Source organism: Diabrotica undecimpunctata, chromosome 3 (genome assembly GCF_040954645.1).
Source record: "Diabrotica undecimpunctata isolate CICGRU chromosome 3, icDiaUnde3, whole genome shotgun sequence".
In the NCBI taxonomy this organism is placed as follows: Eukaryota; Metazoa; Arthropoda; class Insecta; order Coleoptera; family Chrysomelidae; genus Diabrotica; species Diabrotica undecimpunctata.
The window spans coordinates 46,773,115-46,790,005 of record NC_092805.1 but is presented as its reverse complement, the minus strand read 5'-3'; the positions used below and the strand labels follow the sequence as shown (position 1 = coordinate 46,790,005).

The 16,891-nt window shown below is 31.3% G+C and overlaps 1 protein-coding gene and 1 long non-coding RNA gene across 3 annotated transcripts in view; both read left to right on the top strand.

Moving 5' to 3' along the window:
• Window positions 1-16,891, top strand: part of LOC140435580 (uncharacterized) — a 334,868-nt gene that overhangs the window by 145,729 nt on the left and 172,248 nt on the right. The gene's annotated exons all lie outside the window — the stretch shown is intronic.
• Window positions 823-16,891, top strand: part of LOC140436766 (uncharacterized) — a 76,877-nt gene continuing 60,808 nt past the window's right edge. The window contains exons 1-3 of one of the 2 annotated variants that reach the window (XM_072525849.1): window positions 823-1,077; window positions 13,950-14,301; window positions 14,434-14,885. In XM_072525849.1, the coding sequence (XP_072381950.1) occupies window positions 916-1,077; window positions 13,950-14,301; window positions 14,434-14,885 (966 nt within the window). In that variant the 5' untranslated portion in view covers window positions 823-915. The remainder of the gene's footprint in view (window positions 1,078-13,949; window positions 14,302-14,433; window positions 14,886-16,891) is intronic. The other variant, XM_072525850.1, reaches the window with a different exon arrangement.

Below are 16,891 nucleotides of genomic sequence, written 5' to 3'. Positions count from 1 at the left end.
AGCATACAGCGTCTACATTATAAAAACATGCCAACACTACTATACCGAAATTTTTTGCTCCATGTTTGACATTTGCGGCTGTAATCAGCTTGTACTTTTGGTAAATCTCTGGTAAACTCAACCGATACGTCTATGGTCTGGTCACCCTGTATATATTCTTCACAAAATATGCAAAAATGTCACAGCACAGAACACGAACAAACACAGAACACGAAACAAAATTCTATGTTCATGGTCTACTACATATTATAAAGAAGACGGTGATGTTTTATTTACTATCTTTAACGGGAATTAACCACAATTTCAGTTGAAAATGCGTTTATTTTAAGATCTCTGCTTCTGAAATCATTCTCTAAATACAACTTAAATTGCTTAATTTATATTTTAAAACTGATTTCCAAATTGGAAATAAAAAATGTGTGTTTAATTGAGATTGTGGTTAATTTCCATTAAAGATAGTAACTATTAATAAATGTCACAAAAAAATTGTTTCCTAATCCTAATATTACCATGATATTATGTTTGACGTGGTACAGAATAATATACAATTATGGTTAATATATCAATAAAAGTCGACCTATCTAAAATTATCTGAAACAGTTTAAGCCCACAGTTTAATACATCATTTTAAGTTAATAATATACTCTATATTATTGCTTTAAATAATTTAAAACAACATAAGTTTAGGGTGAATGATAATCCTGGTTTATTCCTGGTTTACAATGTATGCCAATCTAGACCGAACGCCAGTGAATTTTAAGAAATAATGTTGGTAATATCAACACTAGTAAATTTTGGTGTTCTGCTTCGGTTTACAGCGCAGTAAGATGCCATTCGGTTTCTGGCAGGTAAAAAATTATTGACAGTTATGTGTTTTGTGTGTTTTTGGTATCCTCTTATAATTAATATTGCAAAATGATTAATAAAGAATCCGAACTCATAATAGAGAAAATATGTAGGTGTTGTATGTGTGAAAATGAAAACATGCACAATATGTTTGAAAAGAAAAACGAAGAGAATGAGGAAGATTCCTCAACACTTCTGTCCGATATGCTGGTGGCTTGTGCTTCAATAGAGGTAAGTTTTGAATGCTTTGTGAAATGAAAATAAATCTCAGGAATACCTATGCTTTTCTTATTAAGAAAACAAAAACTTAAAAGAAATTCATATGGCATAAATAAGTACTAGTCTAATAAATAAGGGAAACTATGTAAAGATTGTTTGGGAAATTAGATATAAAACTTAAATAGGTACATATATCTTTAAGAAGTCTTGGAAAAATTGTCTCTAAACTATATAAGAAGCAAAATATATAAAAGAAATGAGTCGATTAGTACAAATATATTCAAGTACTTAGACACTGCACAATAGCCAAATATCAACACAGATCAAAACAAATTAGACATAAAATATAAAATTGCAGAATCTGATTCAGAGATAAATGCAAGAAAAAAAATTGCCAGAAAAACATAACTCATTTCTATCAATTGAAAAATAGAAGAAATAAATTGAAAAGGGATAGGATCAGTAAAAACCTAATAAACTTATTTAGTAGATGACAACAACTCACATTTAAGATTCATTTAGGGAAATATTCAATTGTGAAGGAATTATATAAAAATAAATCTAGAAGGAAATATTGGCCATAATATAATAGATGCAAAAATGTATTATGAAAATTTTTGGAAAGAGTCTTGTTGGTTTAACAATGATTTTGGTCAGCTAATGCTTTTTATCATTTTCTTTATTAATTTCCAGTCTTATATGACCATTTTCCAAATAATTTTATTTGAGTATTCAGTTTATCCATGTATCAAAGAATATAGACGCTTATAGAAGAATTTTTCACTGTAATTTTTGAGCATAGCAAAAGATGTGACATAGATAAAGAAAAGTGGGACGAGTGGAACGCACGTGTTGCACGTGGTACCACTAAGGAGCGGTTTGCTTCTAAAATATGAAAGAGTGGGGCAATAAATGCAACTTTAGATATTTTTATATGTAGATGCCGCGTGGTCGTAGAATAGGATTAAATTTTTGCGTTTTATAAAATTGTTTAAAGAAAATAATATTATTTTAACTTTTAATAAATTAATCTTTTTAGAAAAATTATTATAATTCAAATTTTTAATTGAAATATGTACAAATCTTAAGTATAAATCAGTTTAAGACTATATTGTAATAATTTCACCAATATTCATTCATTGTGAAAATTATGTTTTAGATACTATTAGTTGTTATTTTAAAACAAGATTAAATAGTACCCATACAGCGTAAAAACTTTCACATATAGGTACTATTCATTAAAATGTACTGTTAAAGTTTATTTTGTTATTTCAAAAATAAATCAGGAATGCTTTTTGTTGTTATTGAAAAATTATGGATGAAATGGAAGTTTTGGCGAAATGGAAAATTTCATAATTTAGTAAAAAGTTTCATTGAATACTTTTTTTTTTAAATTGAAATTTTTTAAAATTGTTTCGTTAATTTCTGGGCAGAAAAACAGTATAATAAAAAGTTATGTGACGGTTTTTCGTTGTGTTGGAACAAACCAATTTTTAATTCAAAGTTATACAATTAAAAAAATAAATACTTTGAATATTGTAAATATCATACATTTTTAAGTTTTAAAATTAAAAATTTAACAATTTAATATATTGAAAATAAAGATTTTATTGTGAAAAAACAAAAAAAAAGACAGTTTGCAAATCAATGGCATCGAAATTTGTTTAGGCGTAGATGCAAAGTTACCCGTTCGTACTCCTTTCCCACTTCCCCCTAACTACATATTTCATTATGAAATTTTCAAGATAGTTTTAAGCCGACGGCCACGGCACCACGCTGTGAGTTTATGCAGCCACCCTCTTAAACCGTAACCAAATCGCCCATTTGAACTGGTCTTCTATAAGCGTCTATCTTCTTTGCATGTATCTTGAGAATTTTTATCACATTATCTGTATAAAACCCATTCCATATTTTTTGGGGATTTTCACTACTTTTCCTGTACTTTCCTTTTTCCTGTTTTTTTATTTAAATATAAGCCAATAGCCATTCACTTCCTATTTAAAATTCTTTAAAATTCATTTAATAGAAAAGAGAAATAGAAAAGGCAAAAGAAGAAATTGGCCATATAGAATAAAATGTCTTAAATTTTTATAGAATTATTGCTTATTTTCTCAGTATGTCAAGTTTTAAAATAGTAATTTAGATATTCCTCGATTTCTATATAGTTAAACCAATATATGTAATAATTTTTTAAAATGAGCTGCTTATTTTTATTTCATGCTTCAGTGCTAATGGCAATTTATTGAAAAAAAAAAAAATTGTGTATACAAATTCCCTTATTTAGGCTCCATTGAGACCTGTAATAAAACTAAGGGTAAACAAGTGCTAAATATGCATGCCCAAAAAAATAAATGGACCCCAAAAACATTTACCATTTTAATTTCATAGGAAATTAGGCAACAGGGTCGGATTTGCACATGCTAATGATGTCGAGTATTTCCAATAAACATGACATTATGTTTCTCAAAGCTTAAACATTCCAGTTAGTCATTGCATTTTTATTTTATCTTGCATTGAAAGATGTAATAAAAATTTATGACTTCCTGTCTTCACTGCTGATAAGAATTGCTGTGTAAAAATGTAAAATATTTACATTGCTTATAAATAAACCTTTTAAGAACTGAAAAAAATCTAGAGGACAAATAATAAATAACAAGTCAATGTATGATAGAAAAATAATAGGATTTTGGTTTTAAATTCAGAAAAATATGTTTATATGAGACGAAATCCTTGAATTCCTGGTGAAAAATATTCCCATGAGATTTTTTGCATAATCACTTTCATAAAATATAGCAGAATAATACTCAATAGGTCGCTCATAAAAAAGTGGTCCTAATTTATTAAATAGTTTTGTATAAATCCATTTTTAGGTTGTGATAAGGGCCTGATAACAACTAAAAACGATGTTTTTAAATTAAATAAGCCCAAACTAAAGTATCAGAAACTAATAGAACAAGTTTTGGTGAATTCAAAAATAATTGTGTGTTTTTGAGCCTTCAATCATCATTTTTCATTTTTTTTTTCAGTTTTAAATTGTTTATAAGTTGAAAACGATCAACTTTAGAGAAAAATTACAATTAACTTTTTTATTCAGAATGTATATTAAAAATATTAAAAACGATTGTTCCCAAAAAGAAATAAAAATATTAAAGCTATTTCACTAACGCAAAAACTAGTTCGTCTTTGTCTCGCTACGATAACGCACTGAAAAGAACTGCATGTTTTTAGCAATGCCTGATATCTTTGCTGCGTTCATAAATAGATGTCACTAAATGATTACGTCAGGTCCACGACATTATGAATTATCTCTACCAGTGCTGACATGGATCTATAACATCGACCATCTGAAGAGCAGATGATCTGCTCATGTTTGAACCACTGATAGTGAGAGGAATATTTGGTGGCATACATGCAAATAGTTTCTAGAGGAGAAGGTGCAACTCCGAAATATATAAAATTTAGATATATCAAGTGGAAAAAATGTGATCTCTTTTGTAAAAATCTGAAGACTGAGATGTGCAGGACAACTAGCATAATTACAGTAGAACAACCTTCCCATACTAGTCTTTATAGCACAGCTAGGGATAAGTAGACATAGGGCAAAACTTAGAAGGGAGGATCACATCTAAGGATGAAAATTGGTGCAACAAACTGGCAATGTATGACGAATGCTAAAGAAGGCTTGAGACACTCAAGGCTCTGTGGTAGTCCAGGGTATTAGGCAATAAATTTTTTTAATGTTCTACCTGAGCATATCAGAAACTTGGCCGAAAAGGCATTTGAAAATAAATTAAAAAAATATTGATAAAAAATTCCTTTTATACTTAAGTACAACATAATTATAATTTTAGTTGAGGTTTTGTACATATTTGATGTGTGTAAGATTTTATATTTTTAACTTGAATAAACAGTATTGAGTATGAAAAATCAATTGAAAGCAGAGTTTAATTCAATAGTGAATTAAAATATGCTTTCACAATTTCAAAATACAGTGGCTATAACTTTTTTGACCCATTAAGCCACTTTTGGCCGCTTCTAAGGACTTTTGCCAGCTTCAGTCCACTGCTGTGTGTTCATTTTGTTCTGTGGTGTGTAGTAGTGGATCCAGATTTTATCAATGGTTACCAGTAGATGACAAAAGTTTAATAGATTGCACTTCATTAGATCCAAACACTGACGAGAATCATGTTTTTAGCCAATAGTAAGCAAATGTGGCACCCATTGGCAGGATAATTTTTTGATATTTAAAACTTCATTCAAAATATGATTTTGTTTTGTATCGATTCTTGTGACCTCCATGAATTTTTATTTCTCCATATGCATCATTTTTCCAAACATGTAAACTTATGTAGCTATCAAAATTATACTAATAGCTGCAGAGTGATAAAATTTGTATGCCTAAAAAAGACTTTTTAGAACTAATGTTTTTTTTGAGATCACAGTGTACTAACTGGTGACAGAGGTTATTAACAGACCACAAGATATTCTTTAATTATCTATACCTCAGCTGAACAAAAAGTCTTACTCACTAGCAATTCTTAGAGACCAACTATTTGTACAGATTATAATTCAATACATTTAAGTGTACACTTCTTCATTATCATCATCTTTGACTTGACAATCCTCTGTGGATCTTGCCTGCTCTAAGATTCATCGCCATTCTGTTCAGTTTTTGGGGACATATTGCCATCTTCTGATTTTTAGTATCCCTAAGTCAGTCTTAACTCCATCTAACCACCTAATTCGTGGTCATCCTCTGCTTCTTCTTCCTATATGTGTGCCTGTTGTTAGCTTCTTAGCAATCATATTATCTGGCATTCATATTATGTGTCCAGCCCATGTCCAAGCCGCTGTGCTTTAATGAATGTTACATCTGGTGCATCAAAGAGTTGGTATAATTCAAAATTATATCTTTTATGCCACTGAACTTGATCGTTTATGGCTCCAAATATTTTACAGAGTATTTTACATACACACGAATATTACCAAAAATCTTTCATTCTTCTATGTTATAGTCCATGTTTCCACCTCTTATGTGAGGACCGGCCTCAGCAGTGTTTTGCATATAATAATTTTAGTTTTTCTTTGGATCATTCTGGAGTGAAATTCTTTTTGCAGTCCATAGTATGCCATATTTGAAAGGTTTTTTGCTTTTAATTTCTTCGCTTGTTTTGTTGGTGTTGGTGGTAGTCACTAGCGAGCTAAGGTATATGAAGCTGTCAACACATTCAAAGTCAACACTTCTGCATATTAGGCTATTTTTTGTATGATCATGTCATGAATTTAAAAAGCTTGGTCCTCTTGGTTGGTTGGTCTCAATAGTCCCCACATTTACATGTTGTTACAGTCTGTGTTTTTGACCTCTTTTCAATTTTATAACGGTCTGGTTCTATATCCATTTGAAATGTAAGAATATAACTACTTTCTTCAAACCAAGGGACATCATATTAGCCTTGTTTGATGATTCTTGATATTACAGATTTTTTATTCTACAATAATTGAGTAATCTGCATATATTATCTTTACAGGTACAACCACATAGCATAGTATAGGAAACAAAAGCTTCTGTTTCCTTAATGTAGTTCCTTTTTAGTGTCCATGGTTGCATACTGTAGTACATCACTGATCGTAAATACCATCGCATAAACTATATTTTTAATTCAAGACTTAAATCTCAACTGCAGATTACACATTTCATTTTTATAAATGTACTTCAGGCCTTTACAATTAAATAATGTTAAAATCAATCAAGATAATGTTAGATATTGTTTTCATAAAATGACTATTTTTTCATTGCTATATTTCTACCTTTTCATGGCTACATTTTTTATTAGAATGTGCATGTGTCCAGGCAAATGTTTTTACAAAATTATGTTTTAAATTATGTAAGTATTAAGTACTATTTCTGGCAAGATATAATTTATGATTAGCTCTCTGTTGTAAATTGATATTTTTTTATGAGTTTCTACTATCTGAAAAAATTACATCCTTATTATTAAAAATGTATAAGAGCTTCTAATATTGCTATTAATTCTGCGTAATATACACATCTTGCTATTAATCTAGCTATTTTATAAATGTTGCTATTACATGCCCAAAACACAGAAGCCACAAACCCTGTGGTTTTTTGAAGCATCTGCAAAAATGTAAGTATGGCGTGGAAATAAATTATCTACCTCATCTTCAAATACTTTGTGTCTGATAAATATATCTATAATATAAAAATAAATCGCAAAATGTGTTGGTAAGCGCATAACTCAACAACGCATGGACCAATCTTAACAATTCTTTTTTTAAAATGTTCCTTGAAGTCTAAGGATGGTTTTTATGGCCAGAAAAATTAGAATAATTTTCGGGAAAACCCTAAAACAGCCCTTTTCTTTTTCCCATACAAATATTTTCTAACTAAATGTCTATTTGAACTTTATTGCTATTCAATAAAGTTTATATTAAATTACAAGCACTCACTATTGTCTAAACAATGTAGGTGTGTTCCTAACATCGAAGAGTCAATTTGCGCTTTATTGTCGCTGCAAAAAGTTTAAATTCAATCAAATGTGTGTGCTCGTTCGCGTTGGAGGATCTAATGCGTTCACACAAAAGTGATAATATCGTGAACCGGACCAAATTGAAAAGTCAAAAAATGTAAGAGCTATAGATTTAATTGGCCTCACAATATTCTTTATTTTGTTTTAGTTTCGGAACGCGACATAAATTGCATCAGTTTTCACGTCTTTGCATCTATCAAACAAACCGCGGTAAAAAGCGTTTATTATTTTTATTAATTAATTTATTATTAATTTAATATACTCTATACACATCCAATTTTTTTTTTCTTAAAGGACTCGACTCCAAGTCATATCAAAAAAAGTTAAAAAAAACTAAAACGTAGTGTTATATCCTCTTTGATTATATTATTTTTCACAGACAACGTAGAGATTTCACAGACAACATCAACCTGTCAATTTGCTAGTGTACATTGGTGTACACACACGTGTTGTTTTTCTTGGATTTTCTGTTACCTTATCTAATCAGTTTTCTTTTGTCAACTTGATCTAATAATTCTTCGATTTATTTTTGTTTGATTGTTTTATATCGTGTTTTGTGCAAATATTTTAATACCTGTGATTGTTTGGGATGAATGCATGGCACATAAAAAATCTTTGGAGGCTTTAGATAGAACCTTACAAGATCTACAGGGCAATCATAACCCATTTGGTGGTGTAATGATTTGATTAGCAGGAGATTTTCGTCAAACATTGCCAGTGATTTCACGATCAACGCCAGCTGATGAACTCAACGCATGTTTAAAGTCCTCCAATTTGTGGAAATATGTCAAGGTATTACACTTAAGCAAGAATATGCATGTCGAGTTTCAAAATGACCAATCTGGAGACATATTCTCTAAACAGTTCATTGACATTGGTAATGTCAAATTTCCTATAGACACCTTGACTGGTTGCATTAACTTTCCTCAAAGTTTTTGTCAGTTAACTCGATCAAAAGATGAACTTATTCAAAAGGTGTTTCCAGATGTTGCTCAAAATTACAGAAACCATGATTCGTTTAGCGAACGGGCTATATTGGCTGCAAAAAACATAGATGAAAATGAATTAAATTTCAAAATTCAAGAACAAATCACAGGCGAGTTGAGGAAATATAAATCAGTTGATTCGGCTACTAACCAAGATGATGTCGTCAACTATCCGCCTGCATTTTTAAACTCACTGGATTTACCGGGATTGCCACCTCACAATCTTCAATTAAAGGTTGGATCAGTAGTTACAATGTTGAGAAATATCAACCAACCGCGTCTTTGCAACGGCACACGGTTAGCGATAAAAAAAATTATTGAACAACGTGATAGAAGCAACTATACTGAAAGGAAAGTATAAAGGAGAAGACGTTTTGATGCAACGCATCCCAATGATTCCGACTGATGTACCATTTGAATTTAAACGACTAGAGTTTCCAGTGCGGCTTGGTTTTGCTATGACCATAAATAAGTCCCAGGGGCAATCATTAGGTGTTTGTGGTATTAATCTAGAAAACCCATGTTTCTCACATGGTCAATTTTATGTTGCCTGCTCCCGTGTTGGAAAATCATCAGATTTGTTTGTATATTCACCAGGTAATCAAACAAAAAACGTTGTATATCATAAAGCACTACAATAAAAATAAAACAGATTTTTGTTAATAATTATGATTCACTTGATTTACAATAAAGCGATGACTGAAAATACTTATATATGTTTTATTTCATTATTCTTTATTACATCGGTTATTAACCCTATGTTAATAATAATAATAATAAATAATCCCTTTAGATTATTTTTCAATCAGTTTGGAACCTTAAGTTCCCCTCTTAGTTTGAAGTCCTCTGGCAGACATCCCAGTTGGGGTTTTTAGTGTGTCCAAAAGGGTAGCCAAAGTTCGTGGAAGCGAAGATACTTAGGTCACCCGTGCTGACCCTCACACACCGCCCTATCATCATGGTAACGGTTCTGTTCAGGAGAATTAAAGAAATAAACTGCCACATTCCAAATCTATTTGACAGAATGAAGCCTGTCGGGTCTGCTAGCATATATATATATATATATATATATATATATATATATATATATATATATATATATATATATATGTATATATATATATATATATACAGTAGACTCCCTCTATAACGAGAACTGAAATGGTAGACTAATTACCTCGTTATAAGCGGATCTCGTTATATCCAACAACAATAATATTGTGCATACATATGAATATGTAGTTTTCTAAATGTAGTTTTCTAAAGCATTAACTTTCTATAGTGAAGCCATTCGGAGCAATATAAGATGCTAATAAATATTGTTTGAATGGCGTTTTTAAAACAAAGTTGTTTACTTTTATTGTCAACGAAATGCATTAAAACAAAAAAGAGTTGTTTACTTTTAGTGTCAATGATATATGTTAAAACAAAAAATCTGTATTCTGTAAATATGTATAAAGCGTATAAAGTTATTTTGTCATTTTTGACTGCTTTAAATTGTCCAGTATTCTATCTATCATATTTTCTAAAGATGTGAAACAGTTTTATGCTTCTTTATTTGCGTTTTGTCCTTGGATAAAGTTTCTGACAACCTTTAAAACACTTACGTGAATGGTCAACCCAATACAATGACACTTGTGAATCATAAATTTTACATTTCCGACTAAGAATCATAAATTGTAAGAAATTTATTGCGGGCGGCCCGCAGTTAAAAAGGGTATTTATTTATAGCTACGGTCGGGCCAAAACGTAAAAAACACGTTTTGCAATCTTATTTTCTCTCGTTATAAGCAAATTTACCTCGCTATAAAGGGTTATAGTTCAATAGAAATTTCACGGGACATCTAATGTACCTCGTTATAAGCGAAACCTCGTAATAACCGTGTTCGTTATAAAGGGAGTATACTGTATATATATATATATATATATATATATATATTTATATATATATATATATATATATATATATATATATATATATATAATATATATATATATATATATATATATATATATATATATATATATATATATATATATATATATATATATAACGTTCTATAACCAAATAAAATTTTATTTGGTTATAGAACGCGGGCACATAAATTTGCAACGCCCTGTATATTGATTTGTAAATATATATATATATATATATATATATATATATATATATATATATATATATATATATATATATATATATATTGCTGAGTATTACTGGTACTATGTACAAGGAGGGAGACAAACAACTCTGTGAAAATTATAGAGGCATAACAGTGTTAAATGTTGCCTACAAGATATTATCAGGAAATAAGTATATACAGTCATCTTAAATCATTTTTGGAAGAAATAATTGGTCAATTAGTGAATACCAATGTGGTTTGATATTGAAAATGGAGTTAGGCAAGGTGATGTCTTATAAACAACACTTCTAAACCTAATCTAACTTTGGAAGCTATTATTAGAAATCTAGATATGAACGGCTTTATTAATACAAGATCCACTCAAATATGTGCATATGAGGATATAAGGTTATTAACTGAAAAAGCTATAGATTTGAAACAGGAAGCTGCTGTATTTGGTCTAAATATAAATGAAAGGAAAATAAAATATATGGAGTGCACAAAGTCGAATCGACATGAGAATCTGAAGGTAAGCAACCATACCTACGAATATGCTTCCACTCACTACTTAGGCTCCATAATAAATAACACCAACAACGTCAATCAAGAAATACAAGCACAGAGTCTTAGCGGTAATAAGTGCTTTTATGCACACAAAGGCTTTGGACGACCAACCCATTGTAGCGATTGTTCATGGAGAATAAAAATGAACTATGAGCTGGTTGAATTAATATAGAGTGAACTATGACCTGGATGAACTATGAAAAATGAACTATAAGCTGGATGAATTAATGTAGAGTGCAGATATCGTTAGATTTGTAAAGTCATAAAGACCAAACTGGCTTGACCTCTTAGAAAGAATGCTACATAATCGAGCTGTAAAAGTAATCTAGAGACAGAAACCTCGAGCAAATAGAACAAGAGGAAGGCCCTGTAAAAAGCGGATAGACGATGTAGAGGAAGATCTTAAAATCATGAACATCAGGCAGTGGCGAAGAAAGTATCTGACAGGGCAGAATGGAAGAACGTTGTTAAGCAGGACAAGACCCACAAAGGGCTGTAGTACCGTTAGAAGAAGAAGCCTTCAGTATTTAGGAGGATAATCTTTGGCTTCTGAATATAAGCAATCATTTGTAGTACATTTTAATGGACCTAAGCATAGCCCTAGGAACATACTATGATCTCTATTTAATGCAATACCATATTTGAGCCGTTATGATAAAAAATAGCTCCGTAATTTTATATTGATCTTAAAATATGATTTGAAAAATAATAGTTGTAACATTTGGGTCTAACCTACAGGATTTATCGATTGACCTTGAAGACATCAACAATTTCTCAGTTTTTTGAAATCATGCTTTATATCGATGGGTAAAAGTGAAAACCTCATAAATCAAATTTTAAATTTTTTAGGAGAGCAAAAAAACTTCGATTCTTAATACATATTTTTTCTTTTTTAGTATTTATTTCATTATTACTTTAAAAAAACATGACAATACATAGTTTTCATGAATCTGGGGTTGTGCCAGAATATTCAGACCAATATTTTCAACCTCATCCTTATAAATCTAAAAATGGCCAGTTTTTGACTCATGAGGTTTCGACATTTAACTATTGATTTATTCTTTTCATGGCAAAATTTTCTCTAATATAGTACTTAAATATTTAACTGAAATTTCTGCCATTTTTTGTAATATATATTTAGCGCTTCATATCTTTCTTCGAAATTCGTACATGGCCCATAAATACACATATCAGAAATTTGGATCATCTTACCAATATGTACATACCATATATATATTTGGAGTCACTTCGTTTTCTCCAAAAAGTGTGTGCTGCCTATGATCCAATTCCTTGCAATCATGCAAGACATGGTTGACTGTTTCAGGTTCTCTGCTACAGAGTCTGCAGCCCAAGTCTCCATGAAAAAGTCCCATTGTATGCAGGTGTTGTTTTCGGCAGTACCTCAGCCTTATTAGTACATTTCTGTCCAATATACATCTTGTCATGTCCTTGACTGGGTTTATGTTCCCAATGTGAGTTGTGTTGGCTTCGGATCCAGGCTTTTTCCAGTCACAGACGATGGTTTTTGGCACTGCCACGGTTGGTTCTGGACCATAGTATTTTGTAGCTGATGTTCTGCTGGCAAGTGCATCAGCTCTGTGCCATATATTTCCCAATGACCTCAAACCAATACCAGTGTAACACTGTTAAGTCTTTGCATCTTGCTTAGTTTGAGGAAGGCATTTATTTGCTGCCACCATACCACTGATGCATATGTAAATTGTGGGTTTTAGCACTATGTTATAAATACAATATAACTGGTATTTGTTCTGGTTTTAAACCACTAATTTTTCCATGAGTGTGCCTGGCTACCATTAACAGAGTTACCATTTCCTTGGTTATCCAAACTATATTTGATTGACATTTTAATCGATAATAATTATGTTCGATACCAAAAATTGTAATTCATAGGAATTCATAAAAGAGCTAGATGTTTTAAACGAAATAAAAAAAATGATTATAGTGATATAAATTGTGATTATAGAATAATGCCTTTTTGTTAATGTCAAAAGAACAATATAATTGCTTTTAGTTTATATATTTTATTTTGAAAGCATAGTTTTCTTATCGCGGGATAGGGACGGAATACATTGATCGGTGCGGTGGATCGCGCAGAGGTATGATAAAATTAAAACGACTGTAACGACAGGTCGTGCAACCATACACTACGTGGAATAGTAAACGCAGTCCCATGCGTGTTTCTTAATAAAATAAATTAAACTTACAGAGAAATAAATACTTCTAGTGTATAATGATATATTTTAATAAATAAAATATACCATTATACACTAGAAATCTTTACTTATCTGTAAGTTTTTTTTAACTTTGGTATACAGCCAACCACTAGGATTTTCCTTTTACTTTGTAAAATAAATTACAACAAAATGAAATCAAATAAATTAAAAACCATGACAACGCTCTGTGTGTAGACGATCGGAAAGCTATGCTTCCCCTCCTTGGTCATTCCTGGAGTGCTACATCTCGTTTTTTATTATGATAATTTATGTGTTCATTAACGTTAATTTTTATTTAAATTTAATAAATAGTATTAACCGTGAATATTAACGTGCAAATTAATATTAATAACTTTGACTTTAACAAATGTATTATTCTACATTAAGATGTTACACACTTTGTATATAATACTGAAATAATATTTTTAGGTTTCATCTGGAGATGGTTTACCCGCTAGTTTATGTAAGGGTTGTGAAGACAAGTTAAAAAGTGCCTATGAGTTTAGAAAGTTGTGCCAAAAATCTGATACAACTTTAAGGGATCTTACCCAGGATAGTAAGAAAGGTATTAGACAAGAAGAGGATATAGTAGTACAACCTGATTTACACAATGACGTTTTTGATGTTGACGATGAAGATAATATTCCACTTATAGAGCGGGGAGTGAAGAGAAAAAGAGGCAGACCTAGAAAAAAGGATATTGAATTAACATGCAACTATTGTCACAAAATATTGCAGACACAAAAAGGCCTTAGAGTTCATCTTCGCAGTTCGCATCCAGGTGAGAAACTAAGACATTGTCTATTTTGTGATGTTAAGTATGCTAAAACTAATCATTTAATAAGACATCTAAGTACTCATGATAAACCTGGTTTAACGCATATTTGTGAACTTTGTGATCAAAAATTTACAGAGGCAGCTGAGTTATTCCGCCACACTAAGAATCATGAAGAAGCAGAGGATACCAAAAAAGAAAAGGAAATCAAAATAGAAGCTGAAATAAAAACTGAAGTGGCAGATCTTTTTGCTGCAGTCCAAGATAGTGAGAAAAAAGGTGACGAGGTCCAACAGATTGAGGCAGATGTCAGCCACTTCAGTGACCATGATGACAATGTTTTTAACGATTTCCCCCCAAGTGACGTAGAGAGTAAGGGTAGTGATGAAGACTTTACCCTTCCCCATGAAAAAGAAAAAAAACCGAAAAAGGAGAGGAAGAAGAGGAAATCCAAGCAAGTTGATGACAATGGGACAGAAAAAGACAAAGCTACATATGAGTGTAAAGAGTGTTCAAAGGTTATGACAACATACATAGGATTGAAGATTCACATGAGGAAACACACTGGGTCAGATTTGGCAACTTGCAATGTAAGTTTTTTTGCTAACTCTTATATTTTGATTTATTTCATTAAAAGTTTGAATAGTTAATTTTCTTAACCTAAAAATAAGTTAAATAAAAAAACACCAGTCGTTAGCAGTTGTTATTTTTTATTTTATTACTATTGTTTATATTATTTAAGAATAATAAATTTTAGAGGGATAATGCCAAATAAAAAAAAATAATTATTTAAAAGTGACTTTTAGTCAAAATTTTTCAAAATATACAAATTAAACAAGTAGTTGTTCTATAAATTAATAATCGTAATGTTTATACTGTAAAATTTTTGTATTATTTTCGTAGTAGCTGAGAGGTATAATACAAAATTGGTGTTTTGGTTTTGCTTATCTTTAATGGCTTTAACCCATTTAGGCCCACTTGAAGAAAACATAATAAAACCAATGGTTTTTATTAAATATATACATTTGATTAAACACAAAAAAAATGTAATTTAAAAGCTACATGACGAAAAAAAACTTATACATCAATTCTTTTAACTTTGCGTTAACACAGCATTGGGACTATACATATAAGACAGGCATATTGTATTTTCACTTGTGGTAATCTTTGAAAAAATGTGGATGCAATGGTATATTACACATAAAAATAGTTGTACTTTTACATAGCCTACAACGCCTTCTCCAGTTTTCAGTATTGCGTTCCATCATGTGACCCACATTATCCAAAGGAGAGGTAGATGGTAAGGATGGACTAGAACCACGACCTCTAACAGATTTTCTGCTTAAACACTAACAAGGCTTCGCACAAGTTCTGACCTAAAATGTAACTGCGAAATTGGAATTTCCTCATGTGATATTTATTCTATAATTAGCCACTCTAATGTCATGTATGTCCAGTTCCCCCATGTTTTAATTATATTTATCTATCATGTTGGGTTGCGGAATAAACTTTTTTAGATACCTCTTTTTTTACCTTGCGATTGTATCGTTTTACGGGAAGAAACGGGCTCTACTGAATCACAATTGATTGCCACCGTCACCACAAAATTATCGTTCCAACGTACAATACTTATTTTATTAGTTTGATCATAGCGACAATCCATAGTACCGTGATCTTTTTTCCCAATGGATTTTGTTCTCCAAAAGACAATTTAGCAGTCTATTTTCACTTAATTTTCCAGTGCCAAAGTATCCTTGTTGTTTCAAATAAACTCTTTTGAATTATTCTGGTTGGATTTTCCAACATAAGGGACAAATGTCCTCCGCCAAAGCCGGTCCCAAGCCCGGTTGAGAAAGGAGGAGGGTGAAACGGCTGACTTTAGATCTTGGGGTACTCACTGATGCCGATATGTGGGTATCACAAATACCAAGAAACGTCTCAAAGTATAGAACAACTAACACATAGTCAGCAAATCCTATCTCAGAATGAGAAGGGTGAGGGCGAGTCTCCAGCGCCCAAAAACTGGGGCCACTCGACATCACACGAAAAAAAAAACTGTATTGCAAAAAATCCTAGAAAGAAAACGCCGGACGGTCTTAACGGAAAACAACCCAGCTTACGAAAAAGGTTAATGAGTTTTGGAACATGGAATGTGCATGGTATTTGGACTAAGCTTGATGAGGTGTTGAAAGAAATTAAGAGATTTCAATTAGATGTAACAGTCCTTACAGAAACAAAAAAGAAAGGGAAAGGGACAGACGAGTTTAAAGATTTTGTTCATTTCTATAGTGGAGTAGGAAAAGACAGAAGAGCAGCAGCAGGTGTAAGTATATTGATAAAGAAAAGGCTGTCACGTAATATTAAGAACTGGGAACAAATAAACGAAAGGCTAATAAAAGTTGAGATGAAGCTAAAAGGACGTGACATAGTGGTAGTGGGCGCATATGCACCTTCTGAAGATGAAAAGGACGAGGTAAAGGATAAATTCTACGACGAATTGACGGACCTGGTAGAGAGTATTGGAACCAAGAAGGAAGTAATTCTACTAGGTGACTTAAATGCTAGAACCGGAAGAAAAGTAAATAGCAAAGTGGTC